Consider the following 21,161-nt stretch of genomic DNA (forward strand, 5'->3'; position numbering starts at 1 on the left):
AAAACATCCCACAGCAATGGAGGGATGCCAAAATTGTCACCATATATAAGAAAAAAGGTGACAAGACCATCTGTGGCAACCACAGGGGTATATCCAGGGTAGGAAATTTACATATTTTTTACGGGGCAATTTTTGCCCCCACTGACTGAAATCCAGGGGCATTTAAAATAAAATTGGGGGCACTTTTTGAAACTTGTGAAATAACATTTAACTATGTTCAAAATAATAAACATACTTATTTAGGCTTAGAGTATATGGGGATTGTCATCAAAAGGCAACAATAAGACTATTAAGCAGTACTCTACAAATTCAAAGTGTTTTCTTAGACTTTTTGAACAAAAAACAAACAGAAAACATAAATCAGACTATCATATTCAATTGTATTCTTATTTCTTTGTGGTTATTTATAGGGATGCACGATACCACTTTTTTACAAACCGATACGAGTACGAGTATTTTTATTTGTGTACTTGCCGATACCGAGTACCGATACTTCTTAGATTTGGTCTCCATGAAAGTGCAATTAATTTGGAGGCAGATTTTATTTTATCCTCTGCAGATTATGTCAAGCCTATAGTACAAAATTAACAGAAGGCTATCCCAAGCCAAAAATAAACAGAGCTTTCTGGTTTTAACACACAAAAAAAGCCTTCAAACAGACAATATCATCACATTAGACAAAATGCAAATATAACCAGATAAAGGCAATTCAATTTGCTGCATAGTTAACAACACAGTCTGCTTAACAAAAAGTGAACAGAACTATTACTGGATTAGCACAAGAGCACATTTCAGTTACAAAAGGATCAGAAGAATCTCCTGCTCAAGTACACAAACAATCACTTAACCTATGTGGCACAGTCTTTCTCTCTACCTCTCTCTCTCTGTGTGTGCGTGCGCGTTTTTTTCTTTTGCAAGACGTCAGTTAAGATTGGTTGCTTCGGTCTTGCGCCACTAGCATCAGTGAACTTTGTGTACTTAGCACTATGGTGCGTCTTCAGATGTTTAATCAAATTGCTTGTGTTAAACAGAGTACTTTCCTTTCCGCCCCTCGACACCGTAACAGTGCAGATCTTACACTGTGCCTTACTCCTGTCGTCGTCATTTATCTTAAAATGAGCCCAAATCGCCGTTAAGGCAGCACAACGGAATTGCTAATCGCTAACGAGATGCTAGCAGCTAAATTTAGCGAAACCTGTATACTGAAATACTTTGACACTATGACAAACTTTCCTAACACAGTCAAACATCAAGCAAATGCAACACAAGACGGCAAATAAGCTACTTACTAGTCTGGCAGAGAATGGTAGGACAGGTAGGACAATACATCACATTTTGTGTCAGCATAGCCCGGCCAGTTTGATGCAGTGAAATACTGATGAGTGGTATCGGTGCTTGGTATCGGCAATTCAACAACGAGTACGAGTACGAGTATTTTAACGAAGTATCGGCACCGATACCGATACTGGTATCGGTGCATCCCTAGTTATTTATTGTTATTATAACATGTTTTAAACAACTATTAACAATTATAAGTATTGTCTTTCTTTTTTATAATAATAACTTATTATATGTATTGATTTTTTTTTGTTACCTTTAATCATGTACCTACCATAGTACAGGAAATACAGATGGGACTAGTTAGCTAGCTTGCAAGCAAGCCTTTGTAGCTAACGCACTATCAGAGCTAGCTAACGTTAGCTAACTAACGTTTAACTAGCTGACGTTGAACTAGCTATTATTACTAGTTATCATTCACCGTAGGCGATGGCGTGTTGCTTGGCGTCTGGTGACAAACGGCCATGTATTTCTTTATGTTTTCGCTCCCCTTGATGAAGTCAGTGTGCCTGTGCTGGATTGACAACGATTTGGCAACTCGTTGTCCACAAATCCGACGTGCCTTGAAAAAAATGTGCGTCTTTTTCTCGTCGTCGTCATCCTCCACCCCAAGCCAATCTAGCTTCAATTTTTCGAATGAAAATTGTATCTTTTGGAACCTGAGATGGTGACAGAGACTGTGTTTGCTGATCCTCATTTCTCCTCACACTCGCAGTCACAGGTCTGATTAAGAAGCGCTCCATTTATAATTTTTGTTAGAATGTTCGGCTCTTCACGCACACGCAACAATCAGTCAAGGCGAACATCTAAAACATTTTATGGCAACTGGACCGGGTCATATAGGCTACGATGTTTTTGACAAGTTCATTAAATTGTTATTAGAGGTAATTATGGGGGCATTTTTTGCCCCTCTCCTAGTGATATCAGGGGCAAAATTATATTTCTTAGGGGCAGTTTTGCCCTTTGCCCTCGTGTATTTCCGACGCTGGGTATATCACTCCTTGCTGTTGCTGGTAAGGTCCTGGCCAAGGTGTTGCTGCAGAGGCTACTCAACAACATCACAGAGTCATTGTTCCCAGAATCACAGTGTGGCTTTAGAAAGAACAGGAGTACAGTCGACATAGTCTTCACAGCCCGGCAACTTCAGGAAAAGTGCAGGGAGCAACATCAAGACCTGTTTATGGCTTTTGTCGACCTCTCCAAAGCCTTCGACACTGTGCAGAGAGACCTACTGTGGGACATCCTGCTCCGGTTTGGATGCCCTAGCAAGTTTGTCAACATCCTCCGACAGTTTCATGATGGTATGAATGCTAGGGTGACAATAGGAGGACAACAGTCTGCCTCCTTCCCTGTGTGCACAGGGGTCAGGCAGGGGTGTGTACTAGCACCAGTGCTCTTTAACATCTTCCTCCTATGCGTCACCCAGCTTCTCCATAAGGAAATTGAGGACAACAGCGGGGTGACAGTGGTCTATAGGCTAGATGGCAACCTCTTTAACATCAGGAGGCTGCAAGCAACCACCAAGCTGCACAGAGTGAGGGTCCTTGAGCTGCAGTATGCAGATGACTGCGCTCTTGTGGCTCACACGCCACAAGACCTCCAGGCTGTCCTGGATGCAGCTGTGAAGGCTTACAGCAGGATGGGGCTGACCATCAACATCACCAAAACAGAGGTAGTCTGTCAGTGGAGCACCAACATCCCACCCACGCCACCCATCTTCAACATCACTGATAAGAATCTGTCTGTAGTACCATCTTTTAAATACCTGGGGAGTATCCTCTCTGAGGACAATAACAAAAACAATGAGGTCCAGAACAGAATCAAACAAGCATCAGCTGCCTTTGGGAGACTCAGGCGCCGGGTCTTTCAAAACAAGAACTTGTATCACTCTACAAAAATCTCTGTGTATCAAGCAGTTTGCATCACCACCCTCCTCTACAGTTGTGAAGCATGGGTCACTTACAGCCGCCATGTGAAGTCCCTGGAGCATTTTCACATCCGCTGTCTCCAGTGAATGCTAGGAATCACTTGGCGTGACCGAGTGCCACACACCGAGATCCTCAGGAGAGCAGGTTGTAGGAGCATTGAGGCCACCATCACCCACTACCAGCTACGATGGCTGGGGCACATTATAAGGATGCCCCTCAACCGGCTGCCTCACAAAGTGCTGAATGGCCAGCTCGCCCAAGGCCAACGCTCTGCTGGAGGGCAGAAGAAGCGCTATAAAGACCAGATAAAAACAGCGCTAAAGAAGTGCAAAATCAGACCTGGGGACCTGGAGGGCTTGGCTGCTGACCGTAACACCTGGCGTCAGATGTGCCAAGACGGGACCAAAGCACTGGAGGAGGACAGGACAGCCAGGAGACAGGAAAGGCAAGAAAGAAGGCATACAAGAAAAACAACCAAGGTTGCCAGTACCACCACTACTACATACGCATGTCCCACCTGCGACAAGACCTGTGGATCCAGGATAGGACTATACAGCCACCAGAAAACTCACCGTTGAGAGTCAGAAGTGGACGTCATCATCGGCCTCGATGGACAACTACAAGCAAGCAAGCAAGTTCCTGATTAGCTGGGCAGGTGATTTAGGACAGGTGTGTTCCTGATTAGCTGTGCTTTAAAAGCCCTGACCAGCCGACAGTCAAGGCTGCTCTGGTCCTCCTGGCATTTGGCTCGTTGGTTCGTCCTTGGTCGTTGGAATTTGGGTTCGCCTTTGGTGTTTGGTTCTTCGTTGTCTTTTCTTTTGTTAACCCCTAAACTGACTTTGCACAACATTTTGATTTACTTTGGTTCACAATACTGAATTGCACCACACTTTTGCATTCCTTATACTTTGAAATAACCTTTATCCTTTTAATAAATTATTTATTATTATAAAATCAGCGTGGCCTCCCCTTTATGTTCGTGCCCTGAGCCGTGCATGTAACACTAGGCTCTAAGGTATTTAGTATCGTTCGAATTACCAGTTCATGAATAAGGCTCCAAGGTACCTGTGTATTACCGTTTGACTGAATTACCATGACTTTTGCTTCACTTCAAAAAGGCTGTTCTTGGCGTAAAGCTAACTTCATACAATTTTAACTACTATTCAAAGCGGAATAGAAGGGCATGTTTTCAACTAGCATGGCCCAATCCTCACTACACAAAATTATGATACACAAGAGTAACAGACGCTAGCGTCATTGCTCGGATTATGCAAACACCTTTCTTTTCTCACCCGCTCTTGCTGACACACACGCACGCACACACACTCACATGCAAATGTTTCATAATCGGCAGGAACACGCCAGATAAACCATCTATCTTTCCGGTGTGACCAATAGGAACACAGCAGGCAATTGGGGTCTGGCTGTAAAGACTCCCATCACAGTCAGTCTCTTGGCTGGACAGAATACAAAATGGAGTAAAAGAAGAAAAAGACTGCAGTAAACAGAGGCAAAGTCAGTGTATTGCTTGCTGTAATGTACAAGAAAACATTCATTGGGAAATCAGGACCCCCCCCCTCCCTACCCGATTAAAGTACAAAAACAAAGAGCAAATAAAAAAGGTCATAAAAAAAAACCATCAACAAACCAAAAAAACAGAACGAATTGGAGAAAAAGAGTACACAGCATCTGGCCGCCACGTCTCACACACGGGCAGCCAGAGTTTGTCTGGATGCTCTGGGCATCACTGTAAAGATGCTTCGCTTCGCCACACCTCACACTGCTTGGGTCAAGACCATCCCGGTCGCAGTTGCGGTGGTCAGTTCATCACATAGTAGAAACACTGCACAAGGTGCGTGACAGCGACACAACCACGGCCTCTAGTACTGCATGCTAACCGGATGACCGTGGACAGGTGTGGCTCGCCAGGTAGTCCGTCAATTGGTCCGACAGGAAAGGTACCCACGAGAAGGACCCTAGAGCCCCTCAGACACATGGAGCAGGTATAGTCCATCAGGTAGTCCTTGAGTAGGATGCGCGGTGGGGTGGAGGGGGGCACTCAAGTCCACAATTAGGGACCACAATTGGGACCCAAGTGCTGCTCAGACATGGTGAGTGTAGTCAGGTGGTCCTAGGGCTGGGCGATATGGGCCGAAAATCATCTCTCTGTATTAGACATATAGACATCTCTGTATTTTCTACGAAATGGTCTAAATGTCCAGTTGTAGGTCAAAGCCACATGTGAGATATCACTTTTATTAAAACAGACTGTGATCAAAATAAAATGGAGACAGGGTTTTCCCTGTTTGAAAATGTACTGCTGCAAAACATGTAAATGAAAAATTATTTAAAATAAATAGCCTATATTGAATAAAAATAGGCCAGAGAAGGCTCCAGTTGTTTTCAACATCAGACTGATTGATTGACAGACAGACTCAACCATTACAAGTTTTCCTCCTTCCTATGAACCCCACTAAAATTCCACAAAACTGCTGCGTAATTTTGCCAAAAACCAAGGGAATTTTTAAGTATTTCAATTAATTAAAAATATCCAAGATTGAGCTAAAAATCTTCATGTCAATTAAAAGATGGCAATCAAATATTTTTAATGACTTGACATTTATTGATTATTGTAGTCACATTGTATTGTAGCAGTAGAACGTGATTGAAATGCATGAATAGTGCATATAGCGTTCGTTTCATATTATTTTCTTTATTAAATAATGGACCTTTTTTTTATTTACATTCTATGCATAATATTTTATAACAATCTCCCAGACTGTTCTATTTATTTGCTGAAGTTTCAGGAGCAAGGCTGTAAACATGCTCACGAGAGAGCAAAGAAAATCTCCTCTTGACAGTTCCACCAAGTGATATACTATGCCATTAAAAAGCTATGTAATCATAACCCTGTGTGATTATAATCTGCCATCAGTAATGTAAAACCTTTATTCACCTAACCACTCATTCACTCTCTCTCTCACTCACTCATTCTCACACCTAACCACCGACAGAACTTGCAGTAAGGCAACTATAAGGACAGCACCACAATCGCCAGATTGTTTTCGTTTCGCAGATAAAATACCACTTTAAGTGCCTTGGACGAAACCAGAGATTTATTTTACTAACACAAAGATATGCTAGCAGGTAGGGTAATTGTCTTCTGTCATTTTGAGAAGTAGGTTCATTTTGAAAGATCTGAAGCAAACTTATATTTTTAATGTGATAAAAAGAGTGAGTCGTGCAACTCCTGACTAAAGTCGGCGGGCAAGCTAATTAGACCTGCTGCTGGTGCTTAAGTTGACAACTTTTTGAGCTATATTTCACAACAAAGTTAATGTTATAACTTTTTGAGCTATATTTCACAACAAAGTTAATGTTATAACTCACTATAGTGTCAGTGCACATCGTCAGAGTCCCTCCCTGACTGGACAAGTGCAGATATTTTGGTGATAGTTGATGTTATCAGAGTGACGGCTACAAAACAGAATCTGAGCTGTTTCATGGTGGGAAATACAGTACATAGAGGAAAACTGTATCAATAGATACAAATTGTAGGCAAATGGTTCACAGACATGACTTGGACTCACTAAAATGTTAGCTGGCTAGCTAAATATGCACTGCTTAACCCCAAATGGAACCTCCACATTCTCAAATGTTGACTGGCAGAGGTGACACTGGTAAAATGTAAAAACATGAACATTTCTCAAAATAGTTATACAGATGCATATATTTACCGTCTACCCATTTTATTGACAAGGGTCTAAAGTAGTCCTGAATGCCGTTTACAAGTCTTTACATACATGGAAACATGCCCGCTGTTGTTGGCCATTACAGTGAAATACAGAACTGCCGTTGCTGGCCGCTACGGGGTCTGGAGGGACCTCCGCAGACACAGGGGGAGGGTGGGGCCGGGGTTGCACAGAGCGTGTGAGAGAGGAGAGATGCAAACACTGGCACGGCCTTATGATTGACACGGGTTAGGTAACGCAACATCAAACATTATAGCTAAAAATGGCATTGTCTCATTCCATATCTCGTTTGAAAATATATTGATAAACCTTAAAAAGTTGATATACCGCCCCAGCCCTAGTCCTTGAGTAGGATAGATGGGCGAATGTAACCATGGTGACACTCAAGCCCTTGATGGCTCAGGAGGGTGTAACCACGATTACCATGGCAACACTCAAGCCACTCAAACATGGTAGGTGTAGTCCGTCAGGTAGTCTTTGAGTCTGTTGGGCAGGGGGAGGTCACAGACCTGTCGCGTCGTTCTGTTGATGCTAATGCGGCAGAGGTGCTGCAGCGAGGGCATGGCCGCATACGCCGGCTTGGTGAGCAGCAGCTGCACAGTGCTGTTGGAGGTTGGACCGAGCGGTGCCGGATCAGGACCAGGACCAGGACCAGGACCAGGACCAGAACCAGAACCAGAACCCAAACCCCGACATTGTCCTGCCCTGCTGGAGGTCCGCGACAGCTTAACGTAGTGCTCAACCAGGTGCACCACGCTGTCGAACTGCTTGAGTTTGGGCTTCACGAGCACCACAGAGTCCAGCTTGAACTTGCCATCCTTGTACTCGATGCGCAGGTTGGTGGGGCCGGCGGACGTCATGGCGGAGATGGTGAAGAGGTAGTCGCGCTGCGAGCTGTCCCGCACCAGAAACGTGCCCTCCGGAGAGTCCTGCAGGATCTCCTTGGCCTCGTTGGCAGTGAGGCGGCCCCAGTACCAGCCTGTACACACACATGAGCACAGATGGTGAGTAATCTTGTACACACAAACACAAATAAGCACAAATGGTGAGTGGTTATGTACACACACACACACACACACACACACACACACACACACAAATAAGCACAAATGGTGAGTGGTTATGTATACACATAGAACTATGTATAAAAGCAATATGACACTCGTGTTTGTGGGGTTGGTAAAGGATATCCTCACGGCCCTGATTACCTGCGGCACTCAGCCTACGACCCAATCACAGCCGTGAGGATATCCTTTACCAACACCACAAACACAATTATCATATTGTCTAAATCCATGTTCACCCCATAGACATAAGAAATGATTCAGTGTTAAAGGTACTGACCAGCTGAATACTGAATACCTGAGTTATTCATTTCTGTCTCTGCCCTCTGATGCATCAAAACAGACGTTACAGGAAGTAGTGGCAAGACACTTTTGAAACTGAGGAAGAAACATGAATATGGACTCGGGGCGTTATTTAGTTTACGATACAGACCCCCCCTTCCCATCTCCTCCCGGCCGACCTCAAGCAGATGGGTCCCCCCTTATGTGCCGTGGTTCTGCTTATAGTTCCTTCCTGACTAACAAGGAGTTTTTCCTTGCCCCTGTTGCTATTGTGCTTGCTCTAAGAGGGTCCAGGCACTGGGCTCTGTAAAGCGCCTTGAGACAATTTTAATGTTTTGGCGCTATATAAATAAAATTGAATTGAATTGAATTACAGAGGGTTGACGACGAACCTGCAGTGGTGCAGTCATGGCTGGTTTAATCTGGTCAATTTCATGTTACACATTTATTACGGAGACCTTTACCTCACAATACAAAAGAGAAACCATTTCAAAATACTGCCAGATAATCTTTTTAATAAGCTAAGTGTTACACATCAGCAACATTTGCCTGTGAAACATAATGTTAACAGAATAACAAAATCCATTTTGTTGTAGCCTAGCTAGACTTTAAGGGTGTTTGCGAATAAGAATCACAATTAAGACAGATGGACTCAGTATCAACACATGGACTTTGTTTTCTGATGTTTGTCAACTGACCTGGACTAATAGGCTTATTTGCTTCTTGCATATGATTTCCTCTTCAGCAATAAGAAGATTGGCTATCGAGCCTTTTGAGCTGCAGCCTTAACATGAATGTATGAACCTAATACTTCTGTCCGTTTCCACAACTGCTGTCTTGGCCATTTTCCTCCATTTCATTTATTCCAATTATTTAAAAGGCACCATGACCATATAGAAGTGCAACCAAAAATGTATCTACATGTTTTTATTGACACACGCTTACAATGCCAATTCACTGATACTGACTAAACTCATCCAACAACCTTCAGTTTAAAGCCGCGGTTGGTTACCCATAGAAATATTTCCTGTCATATTTGCTACTAAGTACTGACAGTAGTACATGAGACAGATAGCCCCTCTGGCTCCACCCAGTGCTCCTAATGGCATTTGCAAGAATCCGACTGAATCAAAACAAACAATTAGAGCCAGGAGGAGTGTCTTGAGTGGCAACCCCATAATTGTGCACCCTGCAGGCAGCACGCCTTTTCTGCAATCTACATTACATTTAGTCATTTAGCAGACGCTTTTATCCAAAGCGACATACAAAGGAGAAAACAATCAAGCTACGAGCAATAGAGACCTAAGCCCTGTCTATTACCGGGCACTTGTTGACTTTCAGTGCTTAGGGCGTTCACACTGACAGAACCAGCAGAATTCAGGGCACTGAAAGTACCAGGATGGCGCACTGCAAACGGTAAAAAAAATGCAGTGTAAAACGATGGACACTACTCGCCCTAAACGGGCGCCATCTTGGCTACGTAGCAGAAGAGGAGGAGCCCTTTCGGCAGCTTTTCAGTTTGGAAAGTTGGCTGACTGACGCCTCGCAAATCACTTCAACCATTATTGCTGGTTACAATAACTGTGTTATCTGATAGTACAGTGTCTATTTCTCGGTAACTTTAAAAAAACCTAAGCGAGAAAACGGCAAAAAGATGTACATTTACATACAAAACACGGCCGTCAGCTGAGTTTGGTTTGCCTTCTTTGTTTAAAATTTCCAGTTGGCCGGAGGAAGCTGGCGCACAGATTTATGGGTAAAAGGCTTGCACATTTTCGTCAGTCAGTGTTCCATTTGAGACAACACTAAATCAGCGACTGAACGCACTACAGATGTACCGTAAATCCTCAAATAAAGACCGGGTTTCAATTAGAGGCCGGGCTTCAGATAGTAGCCGGGGGTGTGGTCGATACGGACAAATAAAGGCCGGGCCCCGAATACAAGCCGGGGGTAAAAAAAGGTACCGGTAGCATATTTTACTGTAGCCTACCAGAATCATTCCATGAGCACAAAGCAGACATCACAATTTTATTGAATCATTCATAATACATGTTCTCCTCATGTTGGCTAATTTCATGGCTGTTTGCAATAAAAAAGAAATGTTTCAGCCTACAAGGCGAATTTGTTATTATAACAGTTACTTGCCTAAACGATAGAAGACATTCCTCCAAAATACCTCTTTTTAATGATTTTGTTGCCGTTTCGCGATTTCCGCTAAGAAAAAGATGTTCTTCAGGCCAATAGAACTTTAACGTTCCAGGTGTTGCGTAGCAACCCATTACTTGCTGACTTCAAGTTACAATGATTTTCCGCTACGTTAAATGACCGGACTTCTTGCCGGAATGATATGAAAGATGTGAATTAGGAATTGCCAATGACAGCGGTCATTAACTTTTCGCAGTAGTGAATATCAAGAAATGACAGACCTGCTAACGTTGGGGTGCTCCATTCAAATCAACGGAACTTTTTTGAACATTCTGAAGAGCCGTAAGAAATAACGGCCTGCCCCAAATACAGGCCGGTGCGCTGTGCAGCCTAAGTAAATAAAAGCCCCAGCCACTTTTTGAGGATTTACGGTAAGTGCACTGTATTGCAGTGTACTTCGTAAAGTGCGCGGTAATAGACATAGCTCATGTGTAACAATAAATACAACTTTACATAAGAAATTAAAAAAGTGCAGGAATGTAACTACTGTAAGTGCGAGTTAAGTACTAGTTAGAGGAGATAGCATTAGAGGAAAGATAAGGAGAGGTAGAGGAAGTGCAAGTAAGTGCTAACTAAACTAAGTTAAATAAACCATGTAGCCAAAGTAGTTAGCCACTTATGTGCTATCGCTAGTAAACTGTAGCTGTGTACACATACCTTCTATGTAATGTCTGTGCATGTTCGCAGTCGTCAGCACTGTAGTTAATCAATCAATCAATCAAATCAATCAATCAATCAATTTGTTTATTTGATCAAGAGGGACAGTGTACATTCATGAACATTAAAATGTAAATGCACCCAATTATAGCCAAAAGGCTAGTTTCCATTGGCAGTCCCCCTGCCAGAGTGAAAAAGGCTATACAACCTAAAAAAGGCATTAACGTATATCAAACATAACATTGACAATAAATCAAAAAAATTAAATAAAATAAGATACAATAAAATAAAATACAATCCTAATATACAAGTTCTACTGCTATACAAGTTCTACTGCTTACCCACTAGTGATCACATTTTTGGTTATTTATCAACCATGTTTTGAGATTACTTTCAAAACAGTTAAATGAAGTTGATTCTCTAATGTTCTGAGGGAGATGGTTCCATTCCCGGGCTGACCTAACTGAGAAAACCGACTGTCCAAATACACTTTTTTTTAAAGGAATATCACAGTCTCCTCTTGCTGCCCCTCGAGTAGCACTGGTTGCTGTTGTGAGCAAGTGTTGTTTGAGGGTATTTTATCTCATGTTAATCTTCATTGGCTTTGAACAGGATGTTCTACAAATGTGGTGATTTAGCTTACTTTCGTGTTTTAGTAGTTAGCGTTAGCGATGACAGCGATTCCCTGCGCTCATCTCGAAAAATCTGTTGAGGACTCATGCTCTGGCAGCTGGCCGTGCATATTCATGAGTTTTGGAGGAGTGGCTTTGGAGGAGTCTGAAAGAAGGGGCTGGGATTTATTCAGCTGTATACTTTAAAAATCTGTCTTACTCTCGCTGGTTCCTCCAGAATGACCTACCCAAGCTTTAAAAGTCTTGGTATGAGTGTGAAGGCAACGTCTTTAGTGTTAAATTATTGTAGTTGGGTTAGGTTTTATTTATTATGTAAATGTTTTGTATTTATTTATATGCTTACATATACTTTAAACCGTTAGAGAGGTAACATACACTAAAATTTTAAGTGTTTTGGCTGTAAACTAAATGATATGAGTGTACTGTGATGACACATCAAGGCAATAAAAAGATTATAAAATCATTTTATAAAAATCTGCATTTTATGGGTTGAAAATGTGTGAAATAGTAGTTGAATAGTTCCCAGCGATTATCAAATTAGTATATTTGCTTGAAATGCCAATCCCCAATACACACACAAACAAACACACAAAAGCACAGGGGTTAAGTAGTTATATCCACGCACAGAAATAAACACATGAATGTGACGCGCAATAACACACAATCAAGCATCAGCCCTCTAGGGCAACAGTGTGGGGCAGCTTTAACAGCCCTCTAGGGCAGGGGTCTTCAACCTTTTTCAGCCCAAGGACCCCTTAGCTGAGAGAGACACTGAGCAGGGACCCCCACCGCCCCAAATTTGGGCCTGATATTCATATAATGTATTTGGAACTAAGTGTCAGTCACACACACACACTCCCCTACACATGTTTGAACAGAATTACAAATCATCTGTGACACACAACTTGTTTCAATTTATTCTGTTTATTATTGAAATTTTTCTCCCTTACAGTTAGCCATCACTCTGTATTTAATTAGGGAGGGACAAAGAATTGAGTAGCTTGAGAAGCTTAAGTATGGATACCTCCAGGCAGCTGCTTACAGAATAGAAATTCCTCCTGCATCTCATTTTGGTTGACAAATCACAAAAAAGCTGAGCGTCGTTTGACACATCGGTGGATTCATCTAATTGTAGTGCAAAATAATCAGCCTTCGGGAGTTTTGCGACTAGTAGTGCCCTCACATCAGCTGCCAATTCATCAATAGGGCGAGCATTGGGATGCTTTTCAGTTTTTGTTTGTTTCAATTGTTTTGCACATATCACTAGCTGTTGGCAATATTAAACTTTCCGCAATTATGTATGGCTGTTTGGTCTGAGCGACACGTAATGCAACTTGATAAGAGGCTTTTAAAGCTAGCTCACACACTTTGGCTGATTGTCTCATCAAGGTCTGCTGGCCCTCAAAAGATTTTAAACGGGAAATATTACATTTTTTTTTTCTTTCAAGTGAGCATGGGTTGTCTGAGTGTAGTTGCAGCTTTGATGGTTTCATAGTTTCGTTTGATAGCACGGAAGAGCAAACCAGGCACACTGCTAATTCTTCACCATCTTCCTCTTTGTAGGTGAAGGCAAACTTCAGATAATTCTCTGAATATTTACGTGTCTTCTCCCGTTTGCGCTTTTGGCTGTTCATGGAAGGGGTGTTGGCATCCTCTGAAGATAGATCATCTGAACCGCCATCAGTGGTGTCTGACGAGGAGCTTTTGTTCCGAGAAATTACAAAACGATCAATTATTTCAAATTGTATGGTTATGGCAGGTAACGTCTTTTGGCACCAGATAGCTAAATGTAGCTAAAAGTGCATATGTTGCCATTATGATCAAATGATCGCGTGAAGACTCATGGGTAGCCTATGTATTATTTTTAAGGAATAGAAAGCAATTTTTACGTTCTGTTCTGTTTATGTAGTCTTTTGGACGTTTTTCATTTTTGGAAGAGGGAAAAAATGCTTCAGATGAAATCATTTGGCGGACCCCCTGCAGTACCTCCGCGGACCCCCTGGGGGTCGCGGACCCCCGGTTGAAGACCTCTGCTCTAGGGCAACAGTGTGGGGCAGCTTTAAAGGAGTATTAAGCCCAATGCAGACGGACTCTAGTTTGTCTGAACCCGGTGAACCCCGTCTCCGGATAGCCCTATCGTGCAGACGAACGCACTGTATCCGCACTCCCTCGAATCGGGGGTCCAAAGTGAGTAACCTCGAAATCCGATTGCTGTTGGTGTTCGTCTGCACGCTATCCGCATACCTAATCGGATTGCCCCACGTGATTGCATCATTAGACCAGCCAGAACAACGGACACAACCGGCATTATTTAATAACTGAATGGGTTGCCATGGCGCAGTGAGTTTGGCAGCCAGTTATAACAAAAAATTCTTCCTATTACCTTGCTCCTTTTCCACGTGAATTTCCCTAACGGGATTAATACAAATGTATCTATCTATCTGTTGTTAGGAAAGGGATGACATTAACAAGCCACACTTTAATCTATCACTGTTTAATCAATTGCATCAGACCATTTTTCAAAAACCAGTTTTTAAAAGTGTCAGCAATAGCCTATATGAGCAAATCTGACGTGAAAAGATTTTTTATTATAGACGGAAGTTTCAAAACAGATGAATGTTACGTTAGCTTTAGTCCTGTCAGACAACGATAGCGATAGCTACTAGCTAGCGTTAACGTTACTTCAGAGGTAGCCTACAATACGTGAAGGACAAAGCCCTCAACAATAGCCTACATTTGTTGTTAGTAATAAAACCATGAAATTGGAAGCAATTGTAAACCATGAAACATCCAGGATCAACAGCACTTGCATTGTGGTCTCTCGTGCTCAAGCTCAGCATCTCCATAAAGCACAGGCATTTAAACAACTCAGACATGTCATGTTGCACATTGCTTTGTTGCACTGTTCTAAACTCTTTATTATGAATAACAAATATAATTATTTTTCGCTTAACCTACAGTCTGCTCTTACCACTGATTTTATAAACCACCATAATGTGTTACTGTGCAGATTAAATGTAGGCTATGCGGCTAAGCTAAACGTTGCTAGTTGGAGCTCAACTACTGTCATATGTTAATTTGATAGCATGCTCCTGTCTTCTTCTCCGTTTTCTTCAGTTGTCTGTAGCACCAAAGCGCCACCAACAGGCGTGGGGGATGTACTACAGCTGAGTCAATCGGATTCGCTGGGTTCATGTGCACGCGATTAAAAAAGTTGATATGTGTGAAAAATGAACCCGGGTTCAGGCAAACTAGGCTTCGTCTGCATGGGGTCTTAGGCAGCACTGATGATAATAAGTACACATAAAACCCCAGAAGGCAACTTCCCACTTTAATGGGAAACACTGGAATACATGCAAACCAAGAAAAAAATGCCACGTCTGAGTCAGTCTTTTATGTACACATTGTCTTTCACAGGCTGTCATTTATTATGAAGTGCTGGTTTCTGTAAGCAGTCATTTCTGAGAAAATGCCTGTTAATATTGCTTTAACACTGCAGCTTCTCATATTATTTCTCTCAAAGGCAACACTGTGTAACACACCATCACAGACATCATGCATAAAACATAAGTTGTGTGAGTCGTTGAGAGCTGTGAAGGGTGACTGTTTTGGCACGGTGGGTTATGCAAATACAATACCAAGTCCAACAGCCCTGGCACCATGTGACCGAGCACACGGCACTCCGTCATAACATGAAATTCACGTTGGAGTTTGTAATCTGTTCTGCTTAGGGGCTTTCTGGTTTCCTACTGAGACCGAATATAAATTGATAGCAGATACTACCATCTAACTCAAATGCTAATGAAAAAAAGATGTTTAGGCTATAGAGGTTCACCAAAACCACTTATTTCTGTGTCCCGTTACACGACACAAAAATATACATTCCAACTGGTCGCGATATCAACTATCAAATATCAACCACAAATTACAGTTTTGATGACACTTTTTACTGAGCTGTTACGTGAAAACAAAAAACAAACACATGCAAAAACACACACACAAGGACCGCCTCAATTCATGTGATTTTTCTACGGGCATACTATTCTCGGACGATGAAATACAGCCAAGTGTAGCATTTGGTAGCCTGTATCAATTTCATTAAACCGACAGTTCCTGGAAACTCAGTATTCACATACGACTGTCCACCTCACTTTCCTTACAAAAACGTTGTCATGGTTATTATTCGTCTGTGTTAACAATGGAAGAAAACAACACGCACTAGCCGCCTAAATGAATTGTAGGATACAGAAAAATATTATTTTAAAAGGATCATAATTTTAACAATGATAAATTCTGAATTTCTAACAAAGGGTCGACTTCTGGTGTTTTAATTAATTAATGGTTGTTTATTTTGAAAAGGGATAGGAAAAATGGGGTTAGTGAATAATATAAAGACAGTTTAGTGATAGATAAACCCTAAATCACTACACCTGTCTCGATACCTTCTAGACAGACTATCCTGCAACTCCAGACAATTTAGGCAAATCTTGAGAACCAGACTACGGATTTATGAAGGTTTGCATGCAAAAAATCCAGGCAGTCGCTATTGTTTAAGCAAGGACTTTGCCTCGTGTAGGCTACGCGTAAGCTATAGTTAATGAGGTGAATAAACACCGTTACCTGTATTCTTAAGGTCTCTCATGGCGGAGGCGACGCGACTCTGATCAGTCTCTACGGCGCGGCTTTCAGTCTCCGATCTCCGGTTATTTTCGATGTTTTCCGTGGAATCGGATGAGTGGCAAGTCATTGGAATAGCTAGCGATAGGGGCCCTACCCCCCAGAAGAGCGATACACATCCAACAAACGTTGCAGTCCCCTCCCGTGGACAGGTGCACTAGTGCTTTTACAAGACAGCTCCTTGGTTCGCAAAAGAATCCTTTTAGTCCTTCATTGCCACGTGCACGGCTGCATATCCGTCTGTAAAATAGAAAATTCAATCATCAGACCACACAGTGCAGACAATTAAGCCATCTTAAAAATCAAGCCACTCAATGGCCGAATACCTTTGTCTTGTTAGACAGAAGTTAAAATCTGGCGAATAAACTGACCGTGGGCCTGAAATAACATACAAAATCAGAAACGTGGGCTACCAGACGACCCTGGTTACACTTGTTTTCAAATGCGACAGAGCATCTGGTCACGCCAGGACTCAATAGGGAAGCGCATTCTGCGAACTACCACTAACAAGCCTACTTGGAAATTGCAATGACAGTTCCCGACCTCTCAGTGTAAACGATCGCTTGCCAGTTAAACAAAATAAAAGAAGACTAGCTGTGACTGCATGGCGATAGTGTTCTGTACGTGAACAATTAATACAACTCAATTATTCACGCAAACTACCATTTAGCCAAATGTGGGAAGTTCTGCGTAAATTAGTCCAAACACGCCATTAATTCGCTAATTTAATCACCGGTCAAATGGCTTTAATGTCGGCTTGATTTGCTATTCAAAATGAACATTCGATGAATTAATATGTAAAACCTGCATGCATGTTATTGGAGTCAAACAATACGCTATAAACGAAATTGCAATAAACAGACACACTTACCCTTAATGTTGGCTACAAAAATGAGTTTAAGACAAAGGTCCATTATATTCTCTCCTTAACCTAAACATTCAAGCTAACGTACTCTATTAGTCAAATATTTTCAATGACGCCTGCTGACCTAACGTTAACCGGCAATGGCGATCCAGACGACTGTACGGAAGTCATTAAAAAGTCCCCGAACAAATGCAATTACAAGCCTGTCTCTCGCTTTCAAACTGTCACTGAAGCCAGTGCTGGACAGAAAGCAGTGGCTGTAATGTGTCTGTACGTAATAGGCTATGGCATGGCCGTCGCTTCGTCGTATGTCGACTGGCAAAATGACACGAAGAACAATAAAGGCAAGCAAGGTGGGCTACAAAACCAGCCGTGTCAGAAGCTATGGGGGAGGCGTAACGTTAACGTTAACTGCGGGGGACAGAGACAGATTACTGGTTTAGCCGGAATATTTCCTACTTCAAAGTAAACGTATTTTCTGTGACTTCAGCGCGGTATCTGTCCTATTTGGTTTGTATTGATAATAATCTAATCCATATTAAACAGATCAATACACAAAAGAACGAGTTCCAGGAACTTTCCAGGAATCGTATCACGTGGTTCTCCAGGGTAAGCGTTTTCTTAAGGTAGCGCGACACAAATAAGTTTGAACATTAATAACTGAATAGGCCACCAACTGTAAATACTTGTGATTCGAACAGTTCACAGTTGTCAGTTCACACAAACAATTTATTATTTCACCTCTTCAAGTTTTTGAATATGTTTGCTGAGTAATCCGAAAATGTAGTCAATAAAATGTTCAGATATGAAGCTGAACAAAAAAAAAAAAAAAAGGAAAAAAAACTTGAGAATTACCAATATAAATGAGAAGATCGACGGGGAACAATCAGCTCCGTTTGCCTCTGCCATGTTTGCATGGACTTATCACAAGTTAATCACCCGACAGTGCTGCCATTGATTTACATCGATCTAATTTGCTGTACCTTAAGAAGCTAAAGTGACCCTTAATCTTTCAAAACAAAGTCGTATCTCGCGCTTGATTCATGCTCATCCAATCTGCAACTGAACCTGTGGTCACGGGCAATTGTCCCTGGCTCCTTAATACAACAGACAGATGGGTTTAATTTTGTTGATCATTTTAACAGTGAAATATTAAGTATAAGACATAAAAATTAAAAAAGTCTTATGAAATGAGTCATGGATTAGAAATCCATAGGCATAGGCCTATCATAGACTGCACTATTTTTCTTTGAAGATACACATTCACACTATAATAAACTAACAAACTACAAAAGGCGAACAAACACACACATACATACTCATGAAAATCCATGAACTTCGTGAATTCATGTCATCGTAGGTCGAACCTTGTATATTCATTTTGAACATGATCACTGAAACTAAATAAAAACAAAGTCTACCAAATCTCACTAATCAACAACTTCGCAACATACCATGACAGCAAGTTTGGCCATACAAAACTAGATGAGTGTGTTCACAGAGAGAGAGGGAGAGTGTGAGAGAGAGAGAGATTTACAAGATTCTTGGAAATTATGTTACGAGGAAACACGCGGCCACATGGACAAGCATTGACAGTCAGTGTCTGACCTCTCAAAACAATGGGCCACTTGTGCTGCTGCCCCAGTAGGCAATACACTCACAGCAAAATGTAACCAATTTTGTATAAACTGAATAATCTTCAAGAACACTCACATGCTGTTTGCTAGAGGGATGACAGATATTATGCTATTCTTCTATCAGCCTAACAACTATTAATAAACAGCTAATTTACCTTTGAAGACTTTTTGTTAGGTGAACAAGCCCTTCGATTAGACCTAGTTAGAGACCTGTGTCTAATAGCCTACTTGTCAGATGTAGGCTATTAGGCTACGTGGCAACCATGGCCGATTAGCCTACTACAGGCCATGCCATTGTCACACAGAGTAGCCAACACTATTCAAATTAGCAGGAGGGCATAGGCAAGGGCCAAAGCTATGAGCCTATATCTAATCTCTAGGAAGATTCGTCAAATAGTGGAATATCCTCTCCATCTATAACAACAGTGGGTTTAAACTACTGAAGAAAAGCTTTTATTTCACGAGCAACACTTGAACGTTGGCGCCACCTGCTGCTGAAAAGAGGAAATTAACATATTAAAACAGATTTGAGTGAGATCATTCCACCAAATCAATTTCTTACTGAATGTTGGCTGATCGAATTGTGGTGAATTTTTACGTGGTCGCAGTTTCAGATTAAATTTCTTGATAAGTAATTTCAAATGATTGATTGATTGATTGATGAATTAATTAATTCATTAAGACATTATAGGTCTTTTGTTTGTTTGTGTTTTGTTTTCGATTTTTGTTCTGTGCAGAAAATGAGTGTCAGTGTACAGTCAGTGATTTAGTGTACTATCTATCTTTACTGTACTATCTGATATGCCAGTTATTGTAACTAAAAAGCAAGGCGTCTGCCAACCAACTATCTAACAATGCTAGCACGTTAGCTTATGTCATGTTACCTACCAAAGCAGACTGGTTTGCTGGCAAAGTTAAACAGCAGTCAGCAATTCATAATGGTGTGATTTATTGTTGACCTGTCAGTCTCTGCGTTAGCAAAGACTATCAACACACTCCCAAATGTCGGGCAAGCAGACCAACCATACTTTTTGCCGACTGGGTAGCCACGACGTGTAGTTACATTTCTGGGGAGGTTCGCGTCAGGTTACAGACATTGTACAATCTGATAACCCTGTTGCTGTAACCAAAAAATATGTCTACGGTGATTAAGCGAGGTGTCTGCCAGCCAACTATCTAATGTTAACACATTAGCTTATGTTAGCAAACACTCACAGAGTAGACAGCTTGCTAGCAAAGTAAACAGTGGTCAGCAATTCATAGCAGCGTGATGTTTATTAACACACCCACACACATCGGGGGTGGACCAGTCACAGTTGTTGCAGTCCGTGTCGCCGCGTGGTTCCAATTCTGGGGAGGTGCAGGTCAGGCTGTCTGGCATCTGTCAGTCTCGGGAGACAATGGTACGCGCACACTAGGATTGGGTCAGTTCTGGGAGCACTGACAGAGCAGTGCTTGGTGTGGAAAGAGAGAGAAGAGAGAGAGAGAATAAATCATTATAATCTGGTAAATAGGACATAAGGTACTCTAGCAGATATGATACCCACATGCGCATGCTTGTTTGTATGTGTGTGTGTTTAAGTGTATCACCACCTTTGTTTGATCTGGAGCTCTGCCTCCAGCTGAAGCGGTGCCATGCTTTTGGTGAGGGTAAAGGGGCAAAACCTCTTCAGGTGTAAAATGAGAACCCTAGAGAGAGAAAAAACAATTATAATCTGGTCCATAGGAGATATCTCTCCATAAGAAGCACCAATGCCAGTGGAATGAATGACTGGCTGCTGTGTGTTACTCTGGTAAACAGGAGGAGTACAGGAGTAACTGTTACATTGGTAGCAATGGTGTTATAAATATGTTAAACTCAAGGTATTAACACACCACTGCTATGTGTTTTAAACACCCGTGGCAGTGGTACTGGATACAGGTGATGTACCCTGATTTCTCATGTGTCTCGTGTGTGACTCATGTGTCTCGTGTGTTATTGCTCAAGTGGAGTCAGGCAAACTTACCAAGGCAGCGTATGGAAACCACACCTCAGGCTCGACACCTGACCCCCACACCGCTCACAGCTGTATTCAACCTGACTCCTGTGGACACAAACACATGGGACAAACCAGTTTGTGTGTG

The 21,161-nt window shown here is 42.0% G+C and overlaps 1 protein-coding gene and 1 long non-coding RNA gene across 3 annotated transcripts; both read right to left on the reverse strand.

The window, feature by feature from the left end:
• Positions 1 to 4,767: 4,767 nt before the first annotated feature.
• Positions 4,768 to 17,902, reverse strand: socs2 (suppressor of cytokine signaling 2). 2 transcript variants are annotated; one of them, XM_012838195.3, is made up of 3 exons: positions 17,407 to 17,902; positions 16,479 to 16,775; positions 4,768 to 7,997 (listed from the first exon to the last, which is right to left on the reverse strand). In XM_012838195.3, exons 2-3 carry the CDS (start codon positions 16,603 to 16,605, stop codon positions 7,462 to 7,464), a joined length of 663 nt encoding a protein of 220 aa, XP_012693649.2. In that variant the 5' UTR covers positions 16,606 to 16,775; positions 17,407 to 17,902; the 3' UTR covers positions 4,768 to 7,461. The 2 variants fall into 2 exon arrangements, with proteins under 2 accessions (XP_012693649.2, XP_012693650.2); XM_012838196.3 differs by lacking the exon at positions 17,407 to 17,902 and adding an exon at positions 16,907 to 17,368.
• Positions 17,903 to 20,308: 2,406 nt separating this feature from the next.
• LOC116224024 lies at positions 20,309 to 21,161 on the reverse strand. The gene is made up of 3 exons (XR_004165389.2): positions 21,044 to 21,161; positions 20,631 to 20,726; positions 20,309 to 20,491 (listed from the first exon to the last, which is right to left on the reverse strand). It is a non-coding gene; the product is annotated as an uncharacterized LOC116224024 (long non-coding RNA).

This window comes from Clupea harengus, chromosome 16 (assembly GCF_900700415.2).
Source record: "Clupea harengus chromosome 16, Ch_v2.0.2, whole genome shotgun sequence".
In the NCBI taxonomy this organism is placed as follows: Eukaryota; Metazoa; Chordata; class Actinopteri; order Clupeiformes; family Clupeidae; genus Clupea; species Clupea harengus.

Coding starts and splice junctions, on each gene's coding strand:
- socs2 (XM_012838195.3), bottom strand. CDS start 16,605: ATGACTTGCCACTCATCCGATTCCACGGAAAACATCGAAAATAACCGG. Junction 7,998..16,478: donor GAGAGACCTTAAGAATACAG/GTAACGGTGTTT, acceptor GTGTGTGTACAG/GCTGGTACTGGGGCCGCCTC.